This window comes from Tachysurus vachellii, chromosome 11, assembly GCF_030014155.1.
Source record: "Tachysurus vachellii isolate PV-2020 chromosome 11, HZAU_Pvac_v1, whole genome shotgun sequence".
NCBI lineage: Eukaryota > Metazoa > Chordata > Actinopteri > Siluriformes > Bagridae > Tachysurus > Tachysurus vachellii.
Genome location: NC_083470.1, coordinates 10374381 through 10387332, shown reverse-complemented (window position 1 = coordinate 10387332; position 12952 = coordinate 10374381). Strand labels below are relative to the sequence as shown.

Here is a 12952-nt window from a genome sequence, read left to right as displayed (position 1 = left end):
AGACCCTTAAAGGTAGGGTCTCCGATTTTTGAGAATTGCTTCAGAAAACTGAGTCGGGCCGAATAATAAACAAAAATCAAAACAAACGTGTAGCCAATGAGCAGAAAGGGGCGGGGCTTGTCAATACACGGCGGAGAGTGTTCAGTGTGCATGTGTGACATTAGCAGAAAGCGGTTTATGCATTGACACGGAGGATAAAAACAAAGAAAGAAAGCGAAGAAAGGCTTACGATAAGGCAAGAAGTAGGACGTGTTAATATAGGATCAGCTTTCCAGCACTGGAGAGAACTGAAGGAGCAGGAAGTTGGCCGCATATTCACAGATTGGAGTTTCCCGAGTCAATAACTCCTGAGCTAAACGCTGTTACTACACAAATAACACCTCCTTTCTATCGTAGTAATGTAGAGAGGCAGCTACAACCGCGTTTTGTGTAGTAACAGTGTTTAGCTCAGGAGTTATTGACTCGGGAAACTCCAATCTGTGAATATGTGGCCAACTTTACTTAAGACGCCAAGGCGCTTTTTTCCTTCTCGATAGGTGAGTAACGTTGGTTTTGCTTTGTTTCACAGAACTAATATATGCCGTCCTTTGCATGATTATGCTTGTGTGTCATTTTTGCTTGTTTGTTTATCTGCAATCGCATTGTTCTTCCTTTCAGCTATGATAAAGACACATTTATTTCCATTATTTGCCTGGGTTACGTATGTATGTGTGGGTGGAGCTATCAGTACAGGGGTGGGACCCATTTGGGTTAGGGGTGTGTTTGTTTTGGTGATTTCAAATGTCGACATTGGCTTTCAAAAATTGGAGACCCTGCCTTTAACATTTAGCTACCGTATATAACTACTGGTATAAATTGTAAGTTGATCTGGATAAGTGAGTCTGCCCAATGTTACTGTTAACACTGTGAAGTCAATTACTTTCCTGTAACAGCACGTTTTTCTTTTCCTCTTATAATAAATTTATCTGCTGATGATTCCAATTTTGAATTTATTAATGAATGATGTCATGCTTTTTAATCACTTATAGGTACATTTAATGCAATGTTTGCAAAACAGGTTAGCTACTGATATTACATATGTTATAGTAGCTATAAACAGTCCCTCACTTTTTCCTCTCTTAAAAGTATGAAGACACCAAATCTGGGTTTGTCATGTTAACGGATTAGAAACTATCTGATCATTCAGATATGAATTAAACAGTGCTGTGGTATAAACAAGAATATGGTCCAACCTGCTTTATGTATAAGCCAAAACTGGCTTTGTCATTTTCCGTATACTGTCATAACATATGTCATAATGTACGGAGCGAATTAAAATGTTGTAAAACCGTATTATTATAAATGTCATTCGTGTTGAATTCCAATAGCATGCAGTTGAGAAACGATGCTGAAGGAGGAAAGGGCCCTGTATGAATCATACGATCAGTGTGTTCCTCTCTCAGTGTGTGTCTGACCAGTTGCAGAGCAGGGACAGATGGAGCGAGAGAAGTGAGGGATTAGAATGGCATTCCGTCCACGCTGAGAAGCTCGGCCTTGAGAACATGGAAGCTGTGACTTCAGCGGTTGCCTCCACCCCTACATGCTTGTGTTTGTGTGTGTGTGTTTGTGTATGTGTGTGTGAATGTGAGTGGGTGTGCATGCTTGCTGTGTTTCTGCTGTAATAAATTTCAATCATTGTGTCTGCACACATATGAAGCCTACCATAGTTAAATGCACACAAATTAATAGACCTCCTTCGGTGTGTCATACGGTGTGTCGGCCATTTTGCCTGATTTGCTCTGTTATGCTGTATTGTGTGTGTACGGCACGATTCATGACCACAAGCTGAACAGTCTTAAAACAGGCTAGCTAATGTAAATGACATCGTTTATCAGCTGTCAAAAAGCCATTAAAGCAAAAGGGGTCTGTGAAATGACTAACAGGCTAACAACCTGACTAATTGATTTATTTTGCATCCTGTAAAAGGGCCTTTTGTGTGCGGCCCCAGCTAATTGACGTTGAAAATATATTTTCCTTTGTTTTGATGGGAGACATGTTTTGTCTAGTGAAGATGGAAGAAATAGTGCTTTATTTTTTATTTATAATGGAATAGAACATAATATTCCCTTAAGAGCTAATTTTTCAGCAACAGCCGAGTATGTAAAACATCATTTAGTGGTTGTCATTTCACACACACACACAAACACACACACACACAAACATACACACACGTCCACATTGCCAGCATGACCACCTTGTTCTGTGTCTCTCCTTTGTTTCAGGAGTACCTCTGATCTTACCAGCTACTGAGCTACAATTAAAGCATACACACACACACACACACACACACACACACACACACACACACACACACACACACACACCACCACCACTCCTAGCCCCAGGCTCCTTTTACACTGCCTCATTTCAGTCCTCAATCGGACTAATTACATTGAACTCTGCCTGCTCCATTCTGCCCACATACACACACACACACACACACACACACACGTTTTTAAATTTGTATTGCACTTTTTAATATCTACTTCTTTTTCATTTGTAATCACATCGCATCTAACCCAGGTTGTACAATTTTCCAGTTTTTGACACAGATTTACTGATTCCTAACTTTTTATCCCTGAATCTAGGAATATTTTGAATACTTTTTGTTTCGCTTGCAGCAGAAGATTGAGCAGATCCTGTCAGTTAAGCACAGTTGGAAGAATCATTCATACGTGCACACACATGCGCACACACACACACACACACACACACACTAATCATTTTTCAATAAGCAGTTTCTATCAGTCAGATGACGCTTGTTTATATTTAAAACCTGAACACTACAGTATTTTAAGGTTAACAGATAACATCAGTATACCATAGACATGTTTCTTTTCTGTATGGAGACAGACCCAGTTTCCTCTTTTCATAACAAGACTTCGGCTCTATTTCAGAAACCTCTCAGTGGAGCGTGACATGCTGAAACATGCGACAGACATGGTGATAAATTTTGCGACTGATTGTGAAATTTTGTAGTTGTTAAGTGAATACTTTTTTATCTCAATTTTCACCCTCTATCATCGCAGGTTTATTTTAAGACGGCAAGGTATACACTTCATAAATCTCTTCCAAAGGTGTCAACTCGAGTTGTGTTAAATTTGCCTCTCTTTTCAGAAGCTTCTTTTAAAACCTCTGCAACAATGTCCTTTCTTTACCACAGAGGGGTTTTAAGCGTCATTGACTTCTTTTATCAACTGAGACACTGTGTGTACATTCATTAGCTTCTTGCTTTGCTTTTGTTCGGCTGTAGCTGTGGGGGAAAGAGCTCATAGCATGAAGAATATAGCTTCTGCAAGAACGTATTGTTATCATCTAGCTATTAACAAATAAATAGATGATAAGATTTAAAGCATGTACTGTATATGAAGAGAGATGCTTTGATGATCGTAATTATTATGCCAATACATATATGAGCTGTATTGACTGGTTTCTGTGAGTGTTGAGCATTCTGTCCAATCACAGACGGATATGTTTTCTCATGGGTGTGGCTAATCATGGCAGATTAATTCAGGCACATCCAGTAAGGATGCTGTTTTTTTTTTACATTAAACCTCTGCATAGCAGTTAAATCTTAATTTTCCTCCAAGTCAGGAAGCGCATTACACAGATTGAGCAGACAGACCTTCCTTCCAGCCTTCGATCTTTCAATATAGGATCAATTCCCCATAGTGTCCACGATTTAAAGAATAGTTATACTACTGTTGATAATCAGCGGCCAAGCCTGTAAGACCACCTGCCGTTAATTTTCTGCTGCAGCTTAGAAAACACGGACCCTCTCTCACCTCAGCTTCACTACAGCTGCTGATGTCTCTGATGATGATGATGAGCCTTAAGTGTATTGAATGTGTCACATCCCACCTGCTGGCCCCATTCACACACATTACATCTAAAGAGTTCCCCATAACAATCTACCCACTTCATTTTAGACCAGTGACTATCACAATCCACTGCAATGATTCCAAATTCACATGTGCATCCAGTCAAATAAAGTGATTGAGTAACACTGAGTAATACAGTGAACACATCTTGTACATGAAACAGAAAGCGCATTGAAATATCTTATATAAGTCAACAGCACCAGTTCCATTTCCAGCCTTCCTGTGTGAACGTGACAGTGGCTTCAGTTCTTGTTTCATTGCCCAACACAGTAGTAAACCTTTTTGCCAGCTCGACCAGCGTAACTGTCACCTCCTCACCGAGGCCCCACAACCCCATATCAATTTATCATGACAGCTTTAGTACACAACTGCCATGCTTTTGTCTCAGGTGTGTATCACGCTGTTGAACCTGGCCTTGGTTCACCTAAACCAATCACACGCTTCTCAGATGCGTGGAGTAAAAGCAAAACGAGATGTCGAAAGAATACAGGGAAAATTCCTGTGACTCCAAAAGAACATCCATTTGTCATCATTTGTTCAGAGCTGCGGTGTTATAACTACACATTTATAATCCTTAATGGATGGGCTTTCTTTTGAAAACCAAGATTTATCGACTAATCGTTTGAAAGATAGCAGGTTATTTTAGTCTGTTAAAGAGGTCTGTTCTGTGGATCGTCTCGCCTGAATGAATGTCATAGTGAGAAATCTGTGAGCAGTGGGTATCATACACTGTTGGATGTTCTTCTTTGAGTCTCTTTTTGCTAGAAGTAATAGTGAGTAAAATTCGTTCTTTCTGTTCATTGTCATGGTGTGTGGCATGCAAGGCTGGTGGCTGAGAGCACATGCGTTGGGACACTTGGCTGTTGGATGGCCTTTGCTATGTTTGATCCCGGTCGGTGGCTCTACACTGCGACGTGGAGGACTGCTGTGGTCCATCTGGCCGAGGCTTTAATCAGTGCTTACCTTCGGAGGAGGGAGATTTTAGAGCAGCAGCCATTACTGCATTTATATTGCACCGATCAGTTGTAAGCCTTCGTTTAGAGCACAAAGGCATATAATAAACAGTTGCAACCTTGAGACAATTAAAAAGGGGCTGTGCTTAATTTTTTCCTTTCTTATTTCACAAGCAGTACCAGTTCAGGGAGTTTGGGAATTAATTGTTTGCGTTTGGTACATAGTAATAGTGCACTCCGTTGTTTGAGACCTTCTGATCTCCAGAGCGAAATTAAATTCTAGCTGTATCCGACTGAGTCTCCGTTCTCCCGTCTCCTGCCCATCTCCTGCCCATCTCTGCTTGTTTGTACATCCTCTGTCACCTTGTCATGTTGAGCTCTGGAAAAAGCAGCATTAGTAATTCTCCACCTCCTCTCTTCCCCCTACATCTACCCCTTTACTGCTCCCCCCAAAAAAAAAAAAAAAAAAAAAAAAGAGGAAAAAAGTAATAGTGCCATAGAGATAGACAGGAAGTCACTATAGCTCTAGAAAGAATGCCTTAAGGATTAATTATCATTTGTAACTTTTCTCTTTGCCCCAGCATCAAATGGGGTTATATTGCAGAGCAGCTATTGATGTTTTGGACAGCCTCTACTGTGGAGCATTTAGAGCTGAATACCGCTGTTAGAGAGACTGCATTATTAATGTGAAGAGAGTGCTAGCAGGGACTAACGGCTCCTCAGGGCTGCGAAGAGGACGATTAAGGGAAGCAACACCACGCCTCTGAGGTCTTCCACATCAGCCGATGCATCCCACAGACATCCATCTTTTATTCACGATGGCAAGCGCTTCCAATCCACCCCCCCCACACACACACCAACCAACAACCCCCCCCAACCAACCCCCCCCCCCAACCCCAACCAATTAGCATATTGATAAAATGTATGGACTAAGAATCTATCAGTTTAGAGGAAGCAGCGCCGTTTGTCAACGTGTCAGCTCTCGGCCGCAACCGATCATTCAGGCCCTGGCCACATTTATCATTTATCAGCAACCTATGAGTCATAGCAGCTTCAGTCCTCCAGCTCTGAGATGGCCGTCTGATTATGAGAGGTAATTAGACTAAAAAAAACCGGTGTATCGATCGGTTTAGCTTTGTGGCTTAAAGTTAGAAACAGAACAGGAATACTTTGCTCTTCCGTTAATCCCGCATTTTAAGGCTAGCATGTTATTTTCGATGCGCAAATCTGAAACAGTGGTCTGAACTGCAAAAGTCAGATAATACATCAGTCTTTGTTCCAGTCTAGGCTGAGAGAATGAGAGAGAGTGAGAGAGAGAGAGAGAGAGAGAGAGAGAGAGAGAGAGAGAGAGAGAGAGGGAGAGAGTTGATTAATGAGAAGCTGATTTTCTATACAGTGCAGCCATTTTGCCTAGCTTGTCTTCAATTAACAAAAAATGTAATTACAGTATTTTAGGCAGGCTAGGGTAAAACATCTAGTAGGTCCTGGTTCATTCTTCAGCATTTCATGTTGAGAAATGAGCAAATGTTATTAGAAAATAGGTGGAAGACAATAAATAATCATAATAATTTCACTAGGCTTACATTATCATGGAACATTATCACACTGTGCTAGCTGGATTAACTAGGAACTGTAATTATGTAAGAACATAAAAAAACAAAACAAAAAGAAAAACCCACCCTTGAATTTTAAACAGTAATTTACAATTTGCATGCTAGAGTATTGGCGCTACAAAAGCAATTCTTTTTTTATAGTTTTTCCCTTTGTGTAATCTGTGTTTTGATGACAGTGTTATATCACAAAGCTTTCAATTGTCAATGATTTTACCTTTATTATCTTCATTTTTATCACAGTAATTACAGAAGAAAATACTATATTGTGTGTGTGTGTGTGTGTGCGTGTATGTGTAGGTGGGTTTTTGGTTGGCTGGTTGGGTGTGTATCTTTTCCTTTGGAGCCCTCCTGCCCACTCACTGCCCTCCTGTTGCTGCTGAAATAACAGGCTTTTTTCTTCCAGGTCAAAGTACCTGCATACACCATGCTGACCCCTCTCTCAGTCACTGCTCCCTTTGTTTTCTATTCAAAGAGTGTGTGTGTGTGTGTGTGTGTGGTGGTGGTAGTGGTGGTGGTGGTGTTTGCTGTCTAATTCAATGCGTTTCATGGCATCCAGCCATCTCCCTTTCGTCCTCATCGTCAGATAGCGCTATAGCAGTGCAAACAGCGGCAAAATGACAGCAAGGCAGTGTTGCTGTAAGCTGTAGTCTGCTGCTCTGCGATTCATCATCCGATAATTTCAGGTTCTCGCTCCGATTAGCGCTGTATAGAGGGCCGTCTCTCTGGTACATGCCACCTGTCTCCTTCAGGAAATTGGGAACTGAGGCTGGACTGAAGTAGGCTGCTCTGTTTCTCGCTCTGCACTTGCTGGACACCTGCTCCCCACCTCACACTGACCACATCCAGCACGTCTCTTTATTGAACATATTCAGCCACTCTCTTTTTATTTCACTCCCTTGTTTTTTTTTAAATTCAGAATAGCGACACTTGAACAATTTATCCCTCACTAGTTAAGTATTTTCTAAATCGAATATTCGCACGTCTTTTTGTGCTCCTGTTCCAATTCTAGTTTAAGCTATGTCCTTGTATGCTGTCCAACATATCTTCACCAGCTCTGAAGGCAACTTCCTGTCGTTCGGCGTAATTGAAAGAAAAGAGGATAAATCGTTTATGGAGGAGATTGAGCGGCCAGGTGATGGCACTGATACAATCTTGAGAACAGAAAGGAATCGTCACTTTGTAGTTCGGCCAGACTGATTTTTGGGACCTGTGCTCTTTTTTCTTTACTGTTTTACAACACAGTTCATTCACGCCAGCTCTGATGTCTTAAACTAGTGTACTAAGTCTTTAAGCAGTGCTTAAGTTGTATTTGAAAGGAGGTCTATGTGATGTGAATAATAGGGACTTCTTTAATGCCATTTCACGGCTCTGGAGTTACCGTTCATCCGTGTGTGACGCTCACGTGTGTGAGTGTGAGTGTGTGTGTAGTGACCTGTGGTTGACCTACAGCTTTAATGGTTGTTTCTTGTTCCTGGCATTTAAAATCAAGTTGTGTTCTGCCAAAGAGTGTTAGCCATCACATGATTTAATATAACTGGACACTGAGAGTCACATGTTGTACTTTTATTTTCACATAAAAAAGGAAAATTAAGTATAACGATAATCATTTAGCTTGTAAAAAAATAATAAATAGAAAAATATAACGGCGAAATTCTGATGGGTATGAAAATGATTAAACTGCAATGAAACGGCTAGTGGAATCTGAAATAAAAAATAAAAACATGCAGAAACATTTTCATGCAGGAACATGATCGAGTGCAATCTACTGCTATTGTGCTAAAATGCGTGCGTAGTTGATGAGTCTGCTTCCCTGGATGCTTTTCCTCTCTTACACATAGAAATGCATCTACACACATGCACGCACGCACACACACGCGCGCGCGTGCCTATTGCGGCTTTGTGCGTAGTAGAATGCCGCACCTGGTCGTGGATCAGTGGGCCTGGGCTTGAGCAGCACAAATGAACTAATTTCCTGGGCTACATTAAGCAGAGAAACAGTGCAATCACAGCAGGAGGAGCCGCTCGGCCCGGCAGATGGGCCGAGCTAATCACTGTTGTGAAATAGAGCTGACCCTGCCTGTCTCGAACACTGCCAACAGACATTTGCCAATCGCTCCACAATTCCCCCACCTCACTGCTTGCCTCTCTGCTCTTTTAAATGAGTTTAGGGGAAATCATAACCTTCTCAGAATGGATGAAAATGAAGTTAGAAAAAAACACCCAGTGAGATGAAACAGCTATAAAAGTGCACCATGCGTGTGCGAATGAATTTCCTCATCAGAATCACACTTTTACAAAAAAAAAAACCCACATGCAGTTTGTTTTCTATATGCAGCGTTGTCTGGCCACTCAGCTGCTCGCCTTTGGGCACCGTGTTTTCATCACAACACATTTCCCATTACTGGTTCTTTCAACGCTTTCGGAAACATTTGCTTTTCCATGTTGAATATGTACCAGTGCTGGGAATCAAACTATGCTCAATGTAGCACAGCATGTGGAGCACCGGTCATGTGTCACCAGCTCTCCATCCAAAAAAGCTCTGTATTTGTTGCTCCTGACTGAATGCCATTTGAGTGTTTCGCCAGCTTTCGGTGAAATCATGAGCTGGGGTGGCACGGCGTTCTAATGCGACAGCCATTAGCTGCTGTGCTAATGAACTGCTTTTTGCTCAAACACTGTATATTAATGGCAACTTCATTATCATGATGCACTTGTGATTTATTGATTCTTTCAATGCTCCATTCATTTTAATAATTACACACTCTCTGTTTCATCCTGGTTGATGGATATATATTCTTTAAGCAAAATTCTGGATATCGCATCGATATCTATCTATCTATCTATCTATCTATCTATCTATCTATCTATCTATCTATCTATCTATCTATCTATCTATCTATCTATCTATCTATCTATCTTATGCAACAATCATACTCGATACAATTATGTGCACTGTGGAAGCGGATATATATCAAATATTTTCGATTTCATGCTTCTTTTTTTAACATGCTCTCTGAGCACAGTCTAATACATATAAAAAGCTTGTGCATTAATTTGGTGGAAATATGTGTCTGCTTCATGAAACACGCTTGCAGATATCCTCTTACCTCCCGCCTCACACTGTTCTAATGTATGCAAATGATCTGGCTTCACTTAATGAAGGTACCATTAATCACAGTAACGATGGTCTGTTTTAACCCGCTTAATTATCTGAAACACGTTTAAATATAAGAATTGTGTATACTTTTTTTTCTCGCCTAGCTGATGCTCAGCATAGCATATCCGAATACACGGCCACGTTCCTAAGTACCTCAACAATAAATGGCCAAATCTTTTTATTCATTGGAGTTCTCAGTGCATTTGGTGCATTGGCATCCAACAACGAACGAATAACACAAAGCAGAAGCTTTATAATTTTATGATATATTAGTAAACTCTATCTGTGTACTAATTTCAGATAATAGAGAGGATTTTCTTTCTGCCCATTTCCCAAGTGAAGGCATAAATCATGCAAAGCATTCTTGTACTGTTACTAATTTATGATGCATTGATTGAGCTGGAGATGCTTGGCTTGCTTTCTTCAGCAAAATTAGAATTTATAACATAAACCCATAGCTACAAACATTAGAGGATGATTCTTATTGAAAAATGTTTTTTTTGTTTGATTATTTTTATTTCAATTTCATTGATTTATTTTTTTCTAACAAAATCATTACAGACAATAAAAACAATTCTGTTGTGTTTAGAAAATGCACAAACTCACATGCACACAAAGGTTTTCAAGGAAGGATCTCAGTATCTTCTGCCTCTGGTAAACATTGCTTAGCTGCTAAGCCAAACACACATCAGGCCATTGCAGCATATATGTGTGTGTGTGTGTGTGTGTGTTGGCAGAGGAGCTCCAGCACAGTCACTATTGCGGTGTTTTGTGTAAGAAAGTGCTGCAGCTTCAGGCAGTCTGATCCTGTTTTGTGGGGAACGAGAGCCCATCACAGATTAGACACCCACAGCTCCATGTCGATTTAATACACCGAGTCAGGGATTTACTTTTAATCGACCGTCACATACCGTACCAGTAAGTCATGGCTTGCCTTCACTGCACTGGCTTTCTTTTTCCTCATCAAAATCTGCTCTCATATCCAGAAAGACCAAAGCAATTGTCAGCACAGTGCTTATTCGGTGTGAATGAAACAATTCTGATTAACATAGCAAGCGACCTGTTGTAGTGTATCGCGTTTTCAGTTGTGTATTGGATTCTTATGTGTGGTAGAATGTTCTGAGCGTTTGTAGATTTTCAAAAGATTGAACTAATCTGAATCTTCTAGCATTGCATTCTTTCTTTAAGTAAAAACTGTTAAACAGCTAAAATTGCCTGCTGTTATTTATATATTTGCTTATGTGCCTTTAAAAATAAGCATACATTGCCAAATGTACTGCCGTAAAGAACGTATGAACGTATGAACGCATTATAAAATGCTGTCCCACAATGCAGCATGCTGAAACACTTTCACTTCAACAAGCTGCCTCACTCTAAAAGGGTCTTGTGCACAAAGATAGATGACTGAAAAAAAAAAGTTTAGAAATTCAAGGACATGTCTTGTGCAATCCCCTTACACTTCACCTACAAGCCACCTTTCATCTCCCAATACAACTAGTTGCATGCATACACAAACACACCCACGCTAAGATACACACATGCTTTCGGTTTCAGACACACAAAGTATAAACACAAACTGCATGCACAAAGTAGTCAATAACTGTTCCCTCTCTTTCTGTCATTGCTATTAATGTTAGCGGTATAAATAGTCATTACACAAGTAAGCATGAAAGCAGTTGCTAACAAAGCCTCGGGGCTGCAGTCATTTGCCTAAATTGAATAACTTCCTTGTAATAATACTTTTGTTTTTCTTTCATTCTCTGACACACACGCATCTGTCTATCCTCTTACCCCCAGTGACCTGGCCCCCGGGTGGCTGGATGGATCGTGGGGTAAAAGCAGGGAGCCCATGCCTGGGACGGAGCCTTCAGCCTGGGCTAGTGCCGAGTACTGGGAGTACCTTACCATCATCTTCAGATACTGGTTGCAAGGTGCACGATCGCACACAGGACGAGACAAAGAAACAAAAAGAGGAAAAGAGAGAAAGAGGAAAAAAATAGAATGGTAAAAAGAGAGGGAGCAAAAAAGAAAGAAGGATATAGATGAGAGGACAGAGTGAGAAGGGTGGACAGCTACAGCGGTAGGCAGCCGTGTGCTCTCGTTCACGCTTGTGCTAGCACGCTCGTACACACACGCGCACACAGATACACACAAACACACACCCACACACTCACAAACACATGCACACACAGTGTGAGCCCCAGATGGGCAAGTCATCAAGCAAGCTCAGCAGTTAGAACCATCTTGCTTTGAGTAAATGAGAAAATGAAATGATTGTGTGTGTGTGTGTGTGTGTGTGTATGTGTGGTGGGAGAGAGACAGTGAGTATAAGCTCTCATGTATTACGAAGAGCTGTGCTGCTCTCTCTCCATCCTCAAACAGCCCTGGATCTAAACCTACTACACACTCATTCTGTCCCTGGACATGAAGCTTAGCCCTTGCAGCTGCCATGTTCTATAAGCATGGGTACGTTAATATAACACAGACACACAGAACGGCACACCCGAGGGGATGGTTGGCGACATACACACGCACACACTGAGAGAAGCGAGGTGAAGGAAGTAGGAAATCGCGTGGCTTTACCTCATTGCTCAACAAAGCGGCGTTCAGGGTTCGGCTGATTTCGAACATCTTGGTTATCAGCGACTGTTTCGTTTTTGTCCTCTCGCCTCTGTGTGCTTGCTCTAGTGGCTGTCCTTCAGTGGAAGTCTCCCTTCCTTTTGCACTGTCTCTACCGGAAACAGGGAACAGTCCCAGCCAAAGAAAAAGGAATCAGATTTAAAAAAAGGAGAAAGGGAGGGAAAAATCCTCTAAATGGACTGTTTTGCTTGGATGTATTTTGTCCGCTTTCACGCCCTGTATTTGGTGCACCTCTCTTAAATGTGCAGCTCGTGCCCTGGCTCACGGCACACAACTGAAGAGTCAATATATTTTTTTTTATCTCCCCAGAGTCAGCACATTAAAACAAGCAGCCGGTCTGGCGGGCTTCTTTCCTTATCTGTCCCCCGCACACTCACTCGCACAATGCGCTCCGATCCACACACTGCTCTCTAGCAGATTACTCCGTCCCAAAACATAGCTCTTAGTTTAAACTCCTCTCTCTCTAGCTCCCCCTCGACCCTATCCCTCTTTTTCTCTCTTCTTCTTCTCCCTCCCTTCCAGTCTCTCTCTCTCTCTCACTCTCTCCTCCCCCTCCTTCCTTTCTGTCTCCCTCTCTCTCTCTCTCTCTCTCTCTCTCTCTTTCTCTCCATCTCTCTCTGGCGATCACGCTCTCCTGCAGCAGTTCGCAGTGTTACCACAAGGTGAGAA

At 41.5% G+C, this 12952-nt stretch overlaps 1 protein-coding gene across 4 annotated transcripts in view; it reads right to left on the bottom strand.

Annotated features, from left to right (window-relative positions):
• The window catches only part of elavl4 (ELAV like neuron-specific RNA binding protein 4), a 67095-nt gene extending 54360 nt beyond the window's left edge, over positions 1 to 12735 (bottom strand). For 2 of the 4 annotated variants that reach the window (XM_060881764.1, XM_060881765.1), the window contains exons 1-2: positions 12227 to 12735; positions 11435 to 11563 (exon numbers count right to left, since the gene is read on the bottom strand). In XM_060881764.1, the coding sequence (XP_060737747.1) occupies positions 11435 to 11563; positions 12227 to 12274 (177 nt within the window). In that variant the 5' untranslated portion in view covers positions 12275 to 12735. The remainder of the gene's footprint in view (positions 1 to 11434; positions 11564 to 12226) is intronic. The other 2 variants (XM_060881766.1, XM_060881769.1) reach the window with 1 other exon arrangement.
• Between the last annotated feature and the right edge of the window lie 217 nt (positions 12736 to 12952).